This window comes from Mustela nigripes, chromosome X (assembly GCF_022355385.1).
Source record: "Mustela nigripes isolate SB6536 chromosome X, MUSNIG.SB6536, whole genome shotgun sequence".
Taxonomy (NCBI): Eukaryota; Metazoa; Chordata; class Mammalia; order Carnivora; family Mustelidae; genus Mustela; species Mustela nigripes.
Window position 1 is genome coordinate 92,799,810 of NC_081575.1, and position 19,882 is coordinate 92,819,691.

Genomic DNA, 19,882 nt, shown 5'->3' on the forward strand with positions numbered 1-19,882 from the left:
ATAGCCCAGGGACACCTGGATGGCTCAGTTGGTTGGATGACTGCCTTCGGCTCAGGTCATGATCCTGGATTCCCGGGATCGAGTCCCGCATCGGGCTCCCAGCTCCACGGGGAGTCTGCTTCTTCTCTGACCTTCTCCTTGCTCATGCTCTCTCTCACTGTCTCTCTCTCAAATAAATAAATAAAATACTTTAAAAAAAAAGAAATAGAGAGCCCAAATTCACGTTCAATATACCTGAAGCAAAGCTATGCTCTTGGCCACTGCATAAGAATGAATGGTTAGCTTCCAGATCTGGCTTGCTGCACATATGCTCAAAGTTACCAAGTTTGGATAGAGTCACATATATTATGATACATGTGATTATGAATAAACAAAAAAAAGAAATATTTTTTATCAATTATCTCATTAAACAGCATGCATTTTAATACTTCTAGCTGTTCTAATAATGTTAAATTATATAAATTCTTAAAAGGAGCTGTTTTAAATAAAAGCCTTTTCTGGAAGCTGTGAATATTCTCCTGGATTCTATGGAAGAAATTTTTTTAAAAGATTTTATTCATTTATTTGAGACAGAGAAAGCATGAGAGAAAGAGAGAGCATGATAGAGGGAGAAGCAGACTCCCTGCTGAGCAGAAAGCCTGATGTGGGACTCTATCCCGGGACTCCAGGATCATGACCCAAGCCAAGGGCAGAGGCTTAACTGACTGAGCTACCCAGGGACCACAAGGGAGAAATATTTTATTTCAGATGCTCTCCTAAGTAAACCATAAGCAACACTTATAAAATTGACATAAATAAATTCTCCTGTTGGACACATGAAAATTCTTACAGAAGTGGAAAGTTTGCAGTTGGGTATGGAAACAAAAGGTATTGCTGTACCCTAGGGAACAATGCAAAATGAGAGGATAAGGAAAACTCTGGCTGCTTTCTACCTCCCACTGTTTTAGATACGACCACCATGCACAAACTATGAATACTTTAGTATGATAAATCAATCAGTAAATGCCTTAATATGTGGAAAGTCAAATATGGAGTGCACTATTTTTATCCTTTGTCATTTTCAGGTTCACCTGAAATTTCTCATTAACGATTTATTTTTCCTCTACCTCAACATTTTACTTCACATTTTTCTAAATTCAAAGAATTGAAAGACTAGTAAAATAAACATATATGTACCCTTCACCCGGTTCAGCAATTACTATTTTGCCATATTCATTTCTTTCTTCTATTTAAAATTTATTTTCTTAAAATGTGCATGTACAAATTTATCCCTAAATATTCAGCCTGTATATGCTAAGAACAAGAACATTATTCTATAACACCATAATCGTATCATCACCACCATCAAATTTAACATCAGTGTAAGAGTATTCTCTAGTTTGCAATCCATGCTGAAGAGTCCCAGTAAATGCCAAATTCCAAACTAAGATTACGTATTGAATTTATTTTCATTTAAACCAGGACAATCTCCCAGTCTTGTATGGTCCTTCCTGACATTGACATTATTTTTAAGAGTCAAGGCTAGTTGTCTGAAATATTCTGATTATCCTCTCTTGACTGGATAATGTTTTCTTTCTGACCAAAAAAACTTTGTATGTGCTGTACCATGGTTCTCATTTCATCCCACCAGGAAGTAGAGCAGGTCTGTGTCCCTCCTCATTAGTGATACCGAGTCTAGTCATTTGGTTATGATAATATCCATCAGATGCCCTCATTTTTTATACCAACATTTAAAATATATAATTTATATATCATGAAATCCATCTTATTAAGATATATAATTCAGTAGTTCTTAATATTTTACCAAGTTGTGTAACTGATGTGTAACTTTATTTATACACAAAAAGGGTGGGTATGTTTATTTAAATACTTACTGCTTACCATAGTTAGATAGGTCAATCAGCAGGACTTAATCTGGTACCATAATGTATATTTATAACAGGCAAGGCCATCCATGATGTTGCCAGAGAGAAAAATCTCTCTACCACCAGTGAGGACATCAAACATCATTTTGTTAATCATTAATAAAGTTACAGTTTTTATTTATTCATCTTTAATAGGTCAAAACAGAGTGAAAAGATTCTAATGTGATTCTCACTTGTTTTTCAATATCTTTCTTTGAGTGGAGGGAAAAGAAATAAAATTATAACTGCTCTTCTGAACATTGCAATAATCCACAATATATGTTACTTGCAGCCCATTAAGGTGCTAGTACACTAAAACTATCTCCATGACAACACGAAGTCACACAAAACAAAAAGCTTACTTTCATTAAATTCTTTCTTTTTTTTAAGATTAATTTATCTATTCAAGAAGAAGAGGGAAACATAAGCTGGCGGGGGGGGGGTGCGGGGGCGAGGAGGACAGGCAGAGGTAAAGAATCTGAGCACAGAGCCCCTCGCGGGGCTCAATCCCACAACCCTGGCATTACAACCTGAAGGAGTCAAATGCTTACTTGACTGAGCCACCCAGGCACCCCTCGTTAAATTATTTCTGGAATGCTGTAGTGCACATTACTTTAGAAGACAACCATGATCTAGCTAAAATGAACTAGGTAATTTTTATAGGTTAGTTTCATTTCATGTCTTGGAAAACTTCAGGATACATGTGTATTTTTAATGAACCTAAAAAAAATAAGAATTTGAAAGATCTAGGCTCAATCAATTGTAAGGAAGAGTTTTTGTTTTGTTTTGTTTTGTTTTATAAACAATAACACAGACTAAGATCAGAGCTGGTCAGAGTTGGAGGCCATCAGCTCTGTGTCATGATAGAACCTCCTCCTTATGAAAAATCATTTCCCTATCTGACCAAAGGCCTAAAATCCCACCATGAAATATGTATTGGTGTTGGCTAGAGCAATGCAATACAGAATATCTGTTGATTAGAAATTAGTATCTTAAAGGTTAAAGATTAACAGCTAAGCAAGGGGACACTTATTTTTTTTAAAGATTTTATTTATTTATTTGACACAGAGAGAGAGAGAGATCACAAGTAGGCAGAGAGGCAGGCAAAAAGAAGGGGAAGCAGGCTCCCTGCTGAGCAGAGAGCCTGATGTGGGGCTCGATCCCAGGACCCTGAGATCATGACCTGAGCAGAAGGCAGAGGCCTAACCCACTGAGCCACCCAGGCACCCAAGGGAACACTTATTACAGAGCAACTAGGGCTTGGGGAACCACGTGATGGTCTGACATCACTTTCAGAGAGAATATGGCTGCAGAGGATAAGGTAAGCTGGGAAGTCCTGGCAAAAAAGAAGTGGTTCCGAGGGGAAGGGAAAAGTAAATTAACCAGGAATTACCATGTATGAAGTACAGCTGGTCCCTGACTTAGATGGTTTGACTTATGATTTGTAGATTTTAGGATGATGCCAAAGTAATACACATTCATTAGAAACCATACTTCAAATTTTTGAATTTTGATCTTTCTCAGGCTAGTGACAGGTGGGACAATATAGTTAGAACCATTATGTTTACCACTTAAAGTATAGCATTCAATAAATTACATGAAATATTTAATACTGTATAATAAAATGGGCTTTGTGTTAGATAACTTTGCTTAAGTGTAGGCTAATGTAACTGTTCTAAGCAAGTTTAAGGTAGGCTAGGCTGAGCTATGATGCTTGACAAGTTAGGTATATTAAATGTTTTCAAGTTATGATATTTTCAATTAATTGTGGGTTTACTGGGGCATAACCTCATCATAACTTGAGGGAGATCTATGTAGCATAAAACACTCTTACCTCATTAATATCCCAAAGTTAGATTCTATCTTTCAGAATATTCCCATTGCATGTGTCCAGTGTTAGGAAAAGAGAAAAGGTTTATTTGAATTGTGTGTGGTTTTATTCCTTTCCAAAAAGAGACATATGAAATGCATGCAAAGTTACCTCTTCAAAATCAAAACAGATGGAGAACAGTAAATACACCAACAAGTTCCCGTAATCTATGAGAATCATTCCCAATTTTTAGGCCACATACTCTTACAAAGCATCTTAGAGCATGCATTTGCTGAAAAGTAATTTGCCTAACACAGGTTTTAAAAATTGAATTTACAGATTTCAGTATGTCCTCTAATAGTTAATAAAAATAAACTTTAAGGTATTACTGAATTTAGAATAACTTGGGAATATGTTTTCTCAAAAAAATACCAGAGTAAAGTGTATCTCATATAGAGGGTCTAGTAAATGCAGTACTTGAAACACATAAAACCATTGTTCTTCAGCTTGAATATACTCTAAAATAGGCCACATTGGGGCGCCTGGGTGGCTCAGTGGGTTAAGCTTCTCCCTCTATCTCTGTCCCTCCCCCTAACTTGTGCACTCTCTCTTTCTCTCAAATAAAAAGTAATCTTCAGTTGCATAAAACAAACTATAGCAAGCTACAAAAATTGATGTAATTTGCACCTAGTTCATATTCATATATGCCACTTTTAAATTTAATTCCATTTTAAAGGTTTGTTGATGTCAGGCATTGCCACTGGTCACCATGTCCTGATATCAATTCAGTCAAAATCACTCTTTCCCATTCCCCGCTTTACTACCATCACTGAAGTCCTATAACTCTTCAAGCCATCAGTCTGGGATAGCTGCTTTACTGGTCTCTCCATTTCTAGTCTTTGTATTTTCAGTCTCCCAACACACACATATCTTCTCCTTTCATCTAGCTCCTTAAAGGCAAAGACCAATATACAGCACATGAAAGATACATGCAGGGTGTCTGGGTGGCTCGGTGGGTTAAGCCACTTCCTTCAGCTCAGGTCATGATCTCAGGGTCCTGGGATGGAGCCACGCATCGGGCTTTCTGCTCAGCAGGGAGCCTGCTTCCCTCTCTCTCTCTCTGCCTGCCTCTCTGCCTACTTGTGATCTATCTCTCTCTCTGTCAAATAAATAAATAAATAATCTTAAAAAAAAAGATATGTGCAAGTTGTGACTACATACATGGATGGATGGATAGACAGATGGATGGATGGAGTGGCTGACATCCTCATTCAAGATCCATTTGAACTAAGAGAAAAGATTACTTCATAGCCCTCATGAGGGAAACCACAAGTATAATATTTAACCTCAAATTAATCATAGGCTGGGGTTACTAGAAGAAGACAGTCTGGGGTTTAAGAAGTTTATTAGAATCAATACCTATGTAAGAAAGAAGGAGGAAGCAGGTTGGAGAATAAGAGCAAGAAGATGGGTTGCAAGGTGTGGAGAACAGGATGATATAGAACAGCCATATTGGCCAAGTAAGGCCTTGGTCGACTGGGCAGGGAGCTTTGGACTGCCCTTCAGAGCTTCTGGCATTGGGCTAAACTTTCTGGCCCCCTAAACTTGCCTGAGTCAGTCAGGAAATGCAGGTTGCCTGCCTGCTGGAGCATAGATAACCTTAGGCCAAGTGGAGCTAGGACAGGTTCTATAGGAGCTGACAAAAGGAAGTAGTCAGCTAGCTTCAATCCATACAGTTGGACAGCAAATTCTACCTTGAAGGGCCACACAGAGGTGCAGTTCCATGTATTCCATACTAATCAACTCACCTTTATTTTGATTTCTGAATCAGAAAAATCTACCAGGTGAGATGATCATCCAGAACAGCAAGTGGACAAACTGCTAAGCCAAAACTCTCAGTGTGTTTTACAACAGATGAGATACGTGTCGGTCAATTTAAGCAACTCTGCCTAAGTAAGGAGAGGCTGAGAGACCAGTCAAGGGCTTCGTACCTCCCCTAGATCCGTGAAGTGCTTCAGAGAACACGGGTCTTGAGGCACATGTTAGAATTCTACTGACTACAAATGTGAAATGCCCTTTTGGTCAATTTTCCCGATGCCCAGCCCTTATCCTTCAGTATGAATTCACTGTATATGTCACATAGCACTCATCTTCAGCAGAAGTCTCATTTGAATATCTAATGGCCAATGGTATGGTATTCAAAGTTAGGGTTTCATCAAGTGGGAACCAACTGAATGCAAGTGGACAATACTCTTATTTTTAAAGTAAGAGCATGACTGTGTCCTCTAAGATTCATTATAATATTTATCTTCAAATAAAAGCCAAGCATTTAAATGGTTAATTTTAAGAAGCCCACTAAAATTCTGAAACACTATTATTAAGGCACTTTATCAGTTGCTATTTGGTTTTAATACTGAAAGTGTTCAGACTATAAGTAGAGGTCAAAAAATTTTAAATAGTAAAATTACATAAAATTAAGCTTATTAAAATAAGACAGTTCAATACATTTAATCAACAAATTAAAATAACAAATATTAGCAATATTGTTAGTTTTAAGTTGAATGCAAATTAATAAACAAAAAAAATTTTAATCAGTTGTACCATGTTCTGCATTTGTTTCAACTTGAGGGAAATAAATGAATTTTGACTTCTAATAACACCCTCTATAAACATAAAGCATAAGTTTAAATAGCACCTATCTAATGTGAAATGCTCAAAATTAGAGAGAGCAATAATTATAGAGAACTAATGGTCACAGAAATTAAACCAGATTGTGATGCAAAAGAAACACACAAGAGATCTCTGGGGGCATCAGTGATGTTCTCTTTCTAGACCAGAGTGGTAGATAAAGGTGGGGGAAATCAGAGGGGGAGGCAAACTACAAGAGACTGTAGACTCTGAGAAACAAACTGAGGGTTTTGGAGGGAAGGGGGTGGAAGGTTGGGTGTGCCTGGTGGTGGGTATTAAGGAGGGCATGCTGGGTGTGGTGCATAAACAATGAATTTTGGAACACTGAAAAAATAAAATTAAAAAAATTAAAAAATTTAAAAAGTGTGTTTACAATGATTTGTTAAGACATGCAAATTCATTTCACATAGTTTTCTCTATGTTTTTTCAAGAAGAAAAAAAACCTTCCTGAACAATCAAAAAAGCAACTTGTAAACCCAAATGCCCTCAAACTGGTACTGCTGTGGTAGTTGAAAATTCTCACCACGGAAATATCATTTGCACTAACTACAAAGTTAGAAGTGATTAGAAGTTTCTTTGCAAATGTGGAATCGATGCTGGCATTCAGAAATTGGGAATGTGAGCACAAACATCTCCCCCATATTATCTCCAAATCAAGGTTATAATCAGGAAAGACAGCAAGAAGCAACCATTAGTAGTCAAAAGAGAAAAACCCAATATGCCATATCACGAAGTATGTGACCAAACCTCTTCTTCTTAATAACAGGTCAACAACACCAATATGCTTGTTTGTAGGAATCGAAAATGCAGAATGGACAAACACAAAAATCAGCATATGTTTAAAAACAAATCGAAGGGGGCACCTGGGTGGCTCAGTAGTTTTAAGTGGCTTACTCTTGATGTGGGCTCAGGTCATGTTGTCAGAGTCCTGCGACTGACCCTGTGATGGACTCCGTGCTCAGCGGGGAGTCTACTGGAGATCTCCTCTCTCTTCTCCTCCTCTCTGTCTGCCCCCCCCACCTTTGTCCCTGGCACACACTCTCTCTAAGAAATCTTTAAAAAATTTTTTTAAAAATTTTTAAATAGAATAAATAAAAACAAATCCAAGGATTCAAGACAAACACATAAAGATAAACATATCTGAGCACCTAAAGGAACATTTCCGAAAGCTGGGGCTAGGGAGCAGAGTCATGCCACCTATTTCCACCTACTGAAATGACAACGCCCAAGCCTGCTGGCGGAAGTTGGGCACCAATGTCAGGGCCTTTTAGGTCTTGCAGAACTTCCAGTGGAGAAGGCCAAATCTCCAGTTGCCTAAAAGGCTCAACTGCATGAAATGCAATTAAAACACCAAGAAGGATTTATAGAATGTAAAATTTAATAAATTTATAGAATGTAAAATTTAATAAAATACTGGGAGGAGAAAGAGCTGTTCCTACTTGGGTTGGAGTCTCCTGTTGCCCAGGATCTATCTTCTTATTTACAGACACAGAATCCCCCTCCCAAGGGTGGACAGGACACATAGCCATGTAGGTGCACACTCTTGTACTAGGTTTGAGTCAGTGACATATTGGCAAAGGTGATGGGTACTTGTTCGGGTTCATCTCTTTAAAATTTCTGGCCTGTGCTCTGAGCATTCTATTCCATTAGTCTAGAGATAACAGCAGTAGACTTCAGAAGCTGTACATTAAAGATAATGGAGCTATCCCACAAGCCCTGGATTACCTCACCAATTCATTCTGTTGTGCGACATATGCAGGACAAACCCACAAACTAATTAGGCACAATATTATCTTAAAAACAACCTTTATCTATGTACACATATTTGTCCATACATACACACATAGGCTTGCAAATATTTGTATGACCAAAAGTAATATATGAAAAGACACTGCATTTTTAATACAATATGTGATTATGATTGTAGGAATAAAGGTGGAGAAGCTAACTATTAGTATTATTTTCAACTTTTGCATTGTTTGAATTGTTATAATAAGCATGCATTCCTTTTAGTTATTTAATGCCTGATTTTCTATGCAAAAGCTATCAATGTAATAGCAATCAAATATTATAATCCTGTTATGGTATTTTCTTGATTAATCAATTCATATTTACAAATAGGTAAAGAGCTGAGTAGCGAGACAAAATCTGAGGAAAGAGAGGTGGAGAGGACTGCACCAGTAGGTCCCAAGGTAGAAACCAACTGCATGCGGATCCAGTTTCTAAGGTCTCCATGAAGACCAGTAATCAGGCAGGGGCTCATAACAACTAAGGGAAAGACAAAAGGAAAGACACTGGAATTTCCTCTAAAATGAAAAGTCTCTGCACAGGGCAGAGACTCTCCAACCATCACTGGCTCCAAAGAGAATGGGGGTAAAGAGAAGGAAAAAGGACTGTGGTTAACTTTTCTTCCTCTAACCTATGTTAAAAGCACTATGATTTAAATATTGCTATTAAATAATGGCAAATACATTAAAAGTTTCTGGGCTTTTGAAATTTCTATACAAATTTTAAGCATCACCATTTTGCTAAAAGTGAATGATAATAAAATCTTAATTGTGAAATTTTTCTGTTGAGAGTTTTTTTTTTAAAGATTTTATTTATTTCTTTGGCAGAGACAGATCACAAGTAGGCAGAGAGGCAGGCAGAGAGAGAGGAGGAAGCAGGCTCCCTGCCAAGCAGAGAGCCTGATGCAGGACTCGATCCCAGGACCCTGAGATCATGTCCTGAGCCAAAGGCAGAGGCTTTAACCCACTGAGCCACCCAGGTGCCCCATGTTGAGAGTTTTTTTTATAATACACTGGCATCCTATGTTTTAGTTAAATGCAAATAAACGCTCAACTTTATATTTGAAACTCTGCTATAATCCTATGCTCTGGCTTAACAGGTCTACCATGAAAATAATTTTCTTCATAGAAAGAAGTTGCCATTACAAACAGCCTTCCACAGGGCAAGGTCAAGGGATAAGGAACAGACAATTACATCAGAACAAAGTACGGCTTATGAATTCTACTCCCCCCTCACTGCATGTTCTATCTATACACACAACACACAGTGTTATATAGAACCCAGCCCCCCAAAACATGACAGACAATGTTTCAGGGCAGTATCCCAACACTGTTTTTAGTTATGATCTATTAGATGGTTATGGAAATATTCTTGAGATTTCTCATTGCCTGCATTTCAGCAGCCATTATGCTAAAATTCTAGATGGCTCATTGTTAACAGGCAGCAAGTTTGTGCTAAGAATGGAGACTCCGAAAGATGAACATGTCCTAAATAACTGGTCTTCTTAATACGTAAGGGGCGTTTTGATACCCTTGCTTCTAGCTATCTGGTAGTGTCCCATAAAGGTTCCTGTCTCATTTTATATACTTAATTTAAATATTTAAATGTGCATTTAAGTGTATATTTACAAGCTTATTTTAATATACAAATATCCCAGAAAGTCACACACGAAGCAGATATTAATTTACATTAGAATTATTAAGGTCATATTAGCAACCTGAATGTATTAATGCTCTATGTGTTTGTCTCTGTGGCTGATTCATTCTCTGTTAATCTCCTTTATGTGATGCAAGTTCCCACCCCTTCAAAAGCACTAAGGTGTTTGGAAGAGGCATGCTAAGAAGTCCTAGAAACAGAACCAAAATTGCCAGGTGCACACTACACAAATACCAAATTATGCACTGAGTAAAACAATAATTAGAATCACATTTCATTATTCTTCATTTCCTTTTTATTGTACTGAATGCTTTAAAAATAATATTATTTGAATTTACGTGATTGTCAATGCCCTATTATTTTAATAAGAGTAACATAACAAGTTTTATTATGCCTCAAAAATGTTTTTTAATCCATACAATGTTGATAAAATGCAACTATATGTAGAAAGAGATATAATTAAGCACTGTACATTCTCAGTTGTAAACAAAAGACCTGCACATTTTAAAATATATTTCCTCACTAGCGAAATGTTCAATATATTTATAATTAAGACCATGGGCTTTATCTCTAAATTTAGAATGAGACAACTAACACATATAATTACAATCTATCATTTAAGCTTCTTATCAATGCATTAATTTGCCTACATATGACAAGTCCTTATTTTACTTGTTTTAATGTCAGAAGACATATAGAACCCAGTACCTTAAAACCAGCAACCTGCAAAACAAAGAAAACTGTGACTATTTTTCAAAAATTTTGCAAAACCACATCTTGCTCATGATTAGGAGAACTACCAATTTGTATTGCTTTAGAGTGAGCAACTCAATCGGGCACAACCCAGAAGTTTCCGTGCCAGGAAATTCACAGAGCAAACACTTGAGTGGCAGCTCTGCTGCTAATGACACTGAAGCTTCTAAATGCCAGCCAATCTTGAAAGTTTGGGACTTCTCCTGATGTCACTGGAACTGTATTACTGTGTTGTTTTGGACACAAAATCACATTTCATATGGTAAAAGGGTGATATTAAAATATTTATCTTTGAATAGCAATGAATTCTACAATCTAAAAGGGAGATGCATATAAATATGTAGTGTAAGCACCTGACAATTTGGGTTTTTCTGATTGTAAAGTTAAGTGCCTGACGTTAGGCTTCTGATTGCAGAGGCATCCTCTTCAAAGACATGCATCTGAAATAAACATACTGCCAGCTACAAAACCAGATAAACAGCCAGGCCACAGACATGAAGTTCCCTGTTTTAGAGATCTCTGGTTGACTTAGGTAACTAACCATCTAACTGCCTGCTTTTTTCCCTTCCCTTATTTCAATTTCTGCTCTTATATTTTAAATTCACTCATAAGTTGTGAACCCGAGACCCTAGGCTTGTACACTCTCTTTCTACTGGCAACTTCACTGTGTGGCCCCTTAAAAATATGTGAGTAATAAACTTTGTTTATTCAAAGTTCCTTGATGGTTGTTGCTGGGGTGCATCTCATAATTACAGTAACAATGATCAGAAGGGTCTCAGTCCAGCCACAACATTGGCTCTGAAAGGGAAAATGTCTGTGGGGACCTGCCACAAATAGCACAGGGATAGGCAAGTGCTTCCAGTATTCCTGGCCAACACTCACTACTGATAATGTGAGACTGATCCAAAAGAAAAATAGTACAGAATCCTTTGAACTCTGGCTACGATAGGCATAAACCCTTTAATTACTAAGTCTTGGGGCACCTGGGTGGCTCTGGCGGTTAAGCGTCTGCCTTCAGCACAAGTCATTTTCTAAGGGTCTGGGGATGGAGGCCCCTCAGGGCTCCTCCCTCTCTTTCTGCCCCTGCCCCTACTCTTACACTTGCACGTGCTCTCTCTCTCTCTCTAACAAACAAATAAAATCTATTTTTTTTAAGATTTTATTTATTTATTTGACAGAGAGAGAGATCACAAGCAGGCAGAGAGAGGGCTGGGGGGGGAGGGTGCAGGCTCCCTGCTGAACAGAGAGCTTGATGTGTGGCTTGATCCCAGGACCCTGAGATCATGACCTGAGCTGAAGGTAGAGGCTTAACCACTGAGCCCCACAAATCAAATCTTTTAAAAATAAATTGGGGCACCTGGGTGGCTCAGTGGATTAAAGCCTCTGCCTTCAGCTCAGGTCATGATCTCAGGGTCCTGGAATTGGGCCACGTATCAAGCTCTCTGCTCAGCAAGGAGCCTGCTTCCCGCCCCCCCTCTGACTACTTGTGTTCTCTCTCTCTCTCTCTGTCAAACAAATAAATAAATAATCTAAAAAAAAAAAAATTACTAAGTCTTGGGTCACCTGGGTGGTTCAGTGGGTTAAAGCCTCTGCCTTTGACTCAGGCCATGGTCCCAGGGACCTAGGATTGAGCCCCCCACTAGGCTCCGCTCGGCAGGGAGCCTGCTTCCTCCTCTTTCTCTCTGCCTCCTCTCTGCCTACTTGTGACCTCTGTCAAATAAATAAATAAAATCTTTTAAAAAAAATTACTAAGTCTCGATTGGGTCCAAGAGCCAAAAGGAGTGTTTAAGGGCAGGTCAGTCAAGGGTGTGAGGACCTAGGACAGTGGCTGATTATTTCACTGGTAAAGATTTACCACTGTACACGAACTAATCAGCAGCCTTGATTTTTAGTTTAACCTTATGTATATATATAATGTATATATATATATATATATATGTATATATAACCTTCCTGTATATTTCTTTTTTTTTTTTAAAGATTTTATTTATTTATTTGACAGAGAGAAATCACAAGTAGACGGAGAGGCAGGCAGAGAGAGAGAGAGGGAAGCAGGCTCCCTGCTGAGCAGAGAGCCTGATGGGGGACTCGATCCCAGGACCCTGAGATCATGACCTGAGCCGAAGGCAGCGGCCCAACCCACTGAGCCACCCAGGTGTCCCACCTTCCTGTATATTTCTAATCAGCCTCCCATTCAGAATAAAACATGTGGTTCAACTTGCCTGAGAACTCAAAATCTTCCTATTTAAGTAATGGATTATATACCATATGATGTATCAAAACTTAGAAATAATTTTATTCAATCTTCTTGGTAAACTGGCAATGTTTTAACAATAAAATGCTAGGATTTGAAAAGTTAAAGGGAAGCAAAGTTGTGCGATAGACATAATAAGATCTGTTCTCAAATCTAGGTTCTTTCACAAGATAGCTGGGTGAGGGTCAAAAAGAGAAATAGAAGTACTTCAATTTCCTCTGCTATAAATTCAGAATTCTACTTCACAATGTAGATCTCTTAAACAGATTAAGTTAGTTAATGTATTAGCAAATAAAGCAAACCTACTCTTAAAGAAAGATGGGCATTTAAAGATTCTCACAGCAATACCATTTTCTAGTGTTAATGTTATTTCTTGACAAATAATTAAGTGTTCCACTCTTTAATCTTTCTTGCTAGATTTTTCCCTTATTTAGTCTTTTTGGGTCCACTGCCTCATGTATTTTACTGCACATGAATCACTGGGGGATACTTTAAAACTACAGATGTTGGTTCCTTAGATCCAGAATGAGATCTGAAGTTCTGCCTTTCACACCAGCTCAGTGTCAGTCTGGACTAGCAACCTCAACCTCACAAGGGAACCCGTTAGACATGCAAATACGCAAGCTGCACCCAAGACTTACTAAATCAGGAACTCTGGACATGGGGCTTGGAATCTGTTTTAACAAGCCTCCAGGGTAAGTCATACATACCGTCAAGTTTGAGAACTGGGGTTCTACAGTGAGGGTTCTCAACTTTGACTTCCCATCAGAATCACACAGGAAGTTTTTTAAATTTGCAGTGCTTAAGTGGCCCTCCAGACAAACTATATCATAGGCTATGGGTTGAACTGAGGCATGCATATTTTTGAAAAGTTCCAAGGTGAGGGGCACCTGGGTGGTTCATTCATTTAAGTGTCTGCCTTCAGCTCAGGACATGATCTAGGAGTCCCAGGATCAAGCTCTGCAAAGGGCTCCCTGCTCAGTGGGGAGTCTGCTTCTCCCTCTCTCTCTGCAGCACCCCCTGCTCCTTCTTTCTCTCTCCCTCACTCCATCTCAAATAAATAAATAAAATCTTTAAAAAACAAAACAAAACGAAACTTCCCAGCTGATTCTGGTTTCCAGTCATGAGCAACACTGCTCTGGGGGATGGGGTGGGGGGGCGCCACCATATCCATTTGATAGATAAGGAATTTAGAGGTTTCTTTCATTTGGCTTAAATTTGAATGTTTAATTACTCATGTTAACTTTCCCATAAAACAGCTAAATGTTTCATTTTGTTCTAAATTTATTTGAATTAAATTTGGGTACTAATTAGGAAACATATAATCAGTTTTGAGTATAAATAGATATGTGTTAAGTATTTACGGGATTTTAAAAAATATATAGGGGCGCCTGGGTGGCTCAGTGGTTTAAGCCTCTGCCTTCGGCTCAGGTCATGATCTCAGGGTCCTGGGATGGAGCCCCGCATTGTGCCCTTTGCTCTATAGGGAGCCTGCTTACCCCTCTCTCTCTGCCTGCCTCTCTGCCTGCTTGTGATCTCCGTCTGTCAAATAAATAAATTAAAATCTTTAAATAAATAAATAATAAATTTAAAAATGTATAGAGTACCTCAGAGTCCTGACATGACACATTCCTAAATATGAACCTTCAGTTTGTGTTTGTTATTTTAACAACGAGGCACTACTAACTCAGGTTAACCTTCAGGTTACCTGAAACATGCAAGTGAAATCAACTCTTGAATTTACAGAAGTAAACACGCTGTTTGAAGTTATTCATAGGAAAATATTAAGCTCTCTTTGGCTTCCTTAGAATTTCTTTGAAATTAATCTCCAAAACCATAACTTTGATTCTTTGCAAGGTCTAGGCCACTCAGACGGTGAACTTACAAAGCAAAAAGATGGCAAGACTTCATTCTCATAATTTTAAGATCCTTCAAGATGTAACTTTCCCTTCTCCTCAACCTGTTGTGCAAAATAAGGGATTACAACATTCTGGCACCTCTTAATCAATTTGTTCCCCTTGTGAATTCCCAGATCAGACACATTTTCAAACACAAAAACAAACATCAATACTGAAACACAATATAAGGGATTTGGAGACTCTACAAAGCAATTCTTAACCTTATGACAACTGTCCTGCCCCCATCCTTCTTTCCCTCACCCCAGGGTGGATCTAATCACTCTTTTAATAGAAGAAAGTCCCTGTATCTGTAGTAGCCACTGGGATCATTCTGGAGATCTAGAATACTGATTTTAAAACTAGTACCAATTCAAGCTCACTTCGGCAGCACATATACTAAAACTAGTACCAATTCTAGAACACTTACTCAGTTATTGCAACATGCTGGCACAGGGACTGTTCTAAGCAATTTATAAGTAGTTGCTCATTAAATTCTCATAATCACCATCTGCTCAAATATCACATCCTCAGAAATGTTTTATCTGTCTGATATATGGAGGTATCCTTTACTTTCTATCTCATTAAAATCATAGTTTCCTTGTTAGTTTGTGATATGGTATTATTTATCAATTTTTATCTCCTCCAGTACAATGGAAGCTCCATGAGGCCAGAAGCTTTGTTCTGACCTCAGGGCCAGAAAAAAACCAGGCTTATTATTGTTACTTTGTAAATACTGAATGAATGAGAAAAAAAATCTACTTGAGAACCAAGAAGGCTTTTCATGAAAAAAGGGATAATTTTGGAAGCACAAGATTTTGGTGATAGGGAATGACTAGCTGACCTCATTGCCACTCAAAAGTCATGATCACTACTTTTTTTCACTGGCTCAGAACCAAGCAATGGGTCTTCATGTCATTCAAGGCAAAAGTCCAAATCCATACAATAACCTCAAAGGCCCCACTGGGTCCAGTGCTACTGTTAACCTTCCCAACTCTTTCTCATAAATGCCTCCCTTGGGCTCATTCTACTTAGGCTACACAGGTCTCTTTGTAAGCATTCACCTTGATGACTGTGCATCAGCTATTCCCTTGGTCTGAAAGGATATTCCCAGGTATCTTTCTAACTTGACCCTCTGCTTCACATCTCTCAAATCCCACCCTCTTAAGGGGAACACTCCTTATCACTCTATATTTTACTGAAACCCAGTCACTCCCTCTCTGGTACCTCCCAGGACCTGACCTGGCTCTTTGTTTTCCTATAGCCTCCACCAATAATCACACACCAGACCTACCCTTATTATTGTCTCTTTCCTCCTGCTAGACTCCAGGCTCATGTTCTGATCTCTGAAGTAACCCCCTAGTGCTTAGAATAGTGTCTGGTAGGTGTCTGGTACATGGTGAACATTCAGTAAATACTTGCTGAATAAAGGAATAAATGAATGAATGTCTCAGTCATTACTCATAATATCAGACTGCTAACTGATAATAGTGTTAAAAATATTTGGGTGATTGGATCAGAACCTTGCTTTGATTGTTCAAGGCCACTCCTGACTCTGGGCTGCACTGAATTACCCAGACATTCTTATTTCTCTGCTCCAATTTAAATGTTTATCACTCACCCAAGACAGAGGTAATTATGATTTCTAAAACTGTATCTTCTCCTTACTTATTTTATATTTATGGTTTGCTGATTAGAGGCTACCTACAGACATTTTAGACATTCACTAATTTTACCAATAATCAGCTAATACTTTCTCTTCAAGGTAGATTACTTCTTAGGATGCTTTCCTTAAATCCTATACCTATGTAAGGGATTCCTGTTATCCTATTCAGGTGATTTTTCTTTATCTACTCCCTAATTCTATAGATATAACTTATTTAAGACCTATATATGTTCTGGGGAGCCTGGGTGGCTTAGTCATTAGGCATCTGAGACTATTAGACCTATAATACTCTGGGGCCCCTGGGTGGCTCAGTGGGTTAAAGCCTCTGCTTTCGGCTCAGGTCATGATCCCAGGGTCCTGGGATCAAGCCCAGCATCGGGCTCTCTGCTTGGCAGGAAGCCTGCTTCCCTTCCTCTCTCTCTCTGCCTGCCTCTCTGCCTATTTATGATCTCTGTATGTCAAATAAATACATAAATAAAAATCTTTATAGACCTATAATACTCTTTGACCACATCACCACCCTTCCCATAGATACACAACCTCCATTCCCAGATTTTGTGGGGAATTCAGAGAAAAGGCAAGTAGGGTGTGCAACCACTGACATGAAGACACATGAGTGTGGAGGGGGCCATTATTAATGGCAGCAAGCATATTAGCAGGAATAATAGTGGCTATAATTTATAGCTCTTGGGCCAGCTAATCAACCCAAATGTGACAAAGTCTAAAGAAGGAAACAAAGTAAGAACACATTCTTAGGCCCTAAGGGGAACCAAAGTATGAAATGGTCTTACATGAGTAAAAGAAAGCAAAGGATGAAGGAATGGGTGTTTTATTTTGTACTGAATCCATGTGCTCCAATATGGACAAATCGGATGCAAAAAGGTTAAAAAAAAAAAAAAAAGGATTCAATTTAGCATGATCCCTGACAAGTGCAATTTGTCCTTTGAGATTTTACTTGGGAACCTATATAGCCATTCCCGATTTACCCGCTGCCCCAAGACATTATTTGCTGCTCCTACTGTACTGCCTTCTGTATTCACTTCTTGGCACCAAAGAGTATATAAAAAACACTTATTTAACTGATAATAGTGTTAAAAATATTATTTACTACACTGACCTCCATCAAGGAAGGGCCCCTTTCTAATTCATCTTTTCTTACCCAAAAGATTGGGTGGAGCACACATGGATTACCCACAATAAATATAATAGATGAAAACAAATAAAAGAATAAAATGTATTCCAAAGAGAAATTCTGAAGTGAGAAAGAAACTCTTGAGGAATTTCTTGGTGGAAGACTTCATTTATCTCAATACCATCAAAGGTGGAAAGTCTACAGAAAGAAAGGCATAGACAGCTATAGAGCTGAGAAGGGACAGAAGACCTGGTCATATGCTCTATGGGAAACGGATAAGGAGTTAACAATGAATGCATCAGTAAAGGGATTTATCAGAATTAAAGTTCCATGGAGTGCTTATGATTCTTGTTCATCTGGGTGCATGGGAGAGCCTTTTGTAGCCCAACTATGGTTTTCAATGTTTCTAAGTTACTTCTAAAAGCTCTGTTTATCTCAAACTTGTGGAAGGTTGAAATGGAGCATGGCAGAAAGTAAGGTAAGAATGAATGGTGGGGAAATCCAGGTAAGAGAAACCAGTCTCAAGGCCGAAAGGAAACACACAACAACAAGAAAAGATAAAAAAAGATAATCAAATATAGCAACCCCCCCTTTAGAGACTGTTTTCAGGTCTCCTTACTGTCCTATTTGCTGATCAGAAGTGAACACTGGCACAGTCAAGTCTATTCATGCCCCTGTTAGAGGCGTTTGTATCTTTGTCCCAGAAGCAATCTTGTCCGTTTAGTATTGAGTCAAACTATTTCCTTCCTTACCCTGTTAATGTGGTCTGAGGCTTCATTAGCTTTAAGACACTCATGGATAAATTATTCATGGTTTTTACAGGTGAGTTCAAAGGTCCACCTTACATAGTGCTTTGGGCTAAGTGTGAATTTGTGGACTAGAGTGCAGTAAAGTTAAACTTTTATGAACAAGGTTGGTACTGTACAGAAAGAGAGAGTGTCTCCCAGGACAGAGGCACAGAGTTCAGTGCTTGATAGGAGACTAAAGCAAAACCATTAAAAATTTGTTTTTAAATATCAACAAAAAACAGACCATTAGCATCAAAAGAGAAAAATGGGAGTCCAAGTGGGATAACTTGGATGATTTTATCCACCTATATATGCAAGAGACACAGAAAGTGGAGTTCTGGAGAACTCCATGAGCTGTGTCCTAGATATGGCCACACTCTGCTCTGGACGTAATATTTCAATAGCATCTGTCTCCCCTTCTAATTCATAACACAGAAATCAATCCTTTGACTACGAATATACCAAACAGTAACAACCCCCCTACAAGTCAATAAATGATCACACTGAATACATACACTGACACTCATCTTTAGTGTGCAATCCCCTCTACTGCTACTTCTCACTACAAACGTTTTTAACAAATTATATTGCTTGACCCATTAGCCTCTTACAACCTGGGGAATCAAATCATCTCAGGGTGTAACTAAAAGTGGAATTTCTGATCCTACAAGGTAAGAAATCCAGAAACATGTTTTTACCAGGGTATATTTGAATTTCCCCAAGTCTGCTAAAGCAACATGCAACAAAATTGCATTGTTCGGAAACTCGTTATACTGATATTTCTCATTTTCATTTAATATTTATTTTACATTTCCTTGGTTCCGGTTCCTGTCCAGTTATTCAATGATTACTCATTCGGGGAATTTCCCATAATTACAGAGGAGATAGGTTCTGTTATTACCCCCATTTTACGGAGGAGAAAATGGACAGGCTCTCAGAAGATAAGATAACTTCACCACAGTTAAGAGAGCCAGGATTCAAACCCACACAGCCTAGTTGCAGGATATGCTGCTAACCACTGTCAAGCTGTTTCTCACGGGAGCAATGCTACATTTGGAACTTTAATGTAGAATGTCATGTCCAAAGTCATTATTTCAGATGTCACCCCTTTCAATATATCACAATAGTGTAAAACATAAACTTATCATTCTTCACTGTCAGATACAAAAGAATATCTTACCAGTTATTTCTGTTATCATAGAAAAGAATATCAGTGAAAAACGACACAGGTTTAGATGATCTGAAGCTGAGGTGGCAGGTGAGTGCTGCATTCATTCCACTGGGAGACCCTGTGATGACTCTGCCTTTTGGCAACGTCACAGAAAGAGGATGAACCTCGTCGCCATCAAAAAGTCTTGCTGTGGGAATCTGGACACGTAACGTTGAATCTCTGTTTGAAATTAAAAAAAAAAAAAACAAACTCAAAATACATGCAAGTAACTGGATTTAAATGTGTCTTCCTCTGGGGGCGCCTGGGAGGCTCAGTGGGTTAAAGCCTCTGCCTTCGGCTCAGGTCATGATCTCAGGGTCCTGGGATCGAGTCCCGCA

At 38.5% G+C, this 19,882-nt stretch overlaps 1 protein-coding gene across 1 annotated transcript in view; it reads right to left on the reverse strand.

Annotated features, from left to right (window-relative positions):
- The window catches only part of CFAP47 (cilia and flagella associated protein 47), a 531,154-nt gene that overhangs the window by 366,257 nt on the left and 145,015 nt on the right, over positions 1–19,882 (reverse strand). Inside the window, exon 26 of the mRNA XM_059385274.1 lies at positions 19,515–19,724. Coding sequence (XP_059241257.1) covers positions 19,515–19,724 — 210 coding nt within the window. The remainder of the gene's footprint in view (positions 1–19,514; positions 19,725–19,882) is intronic.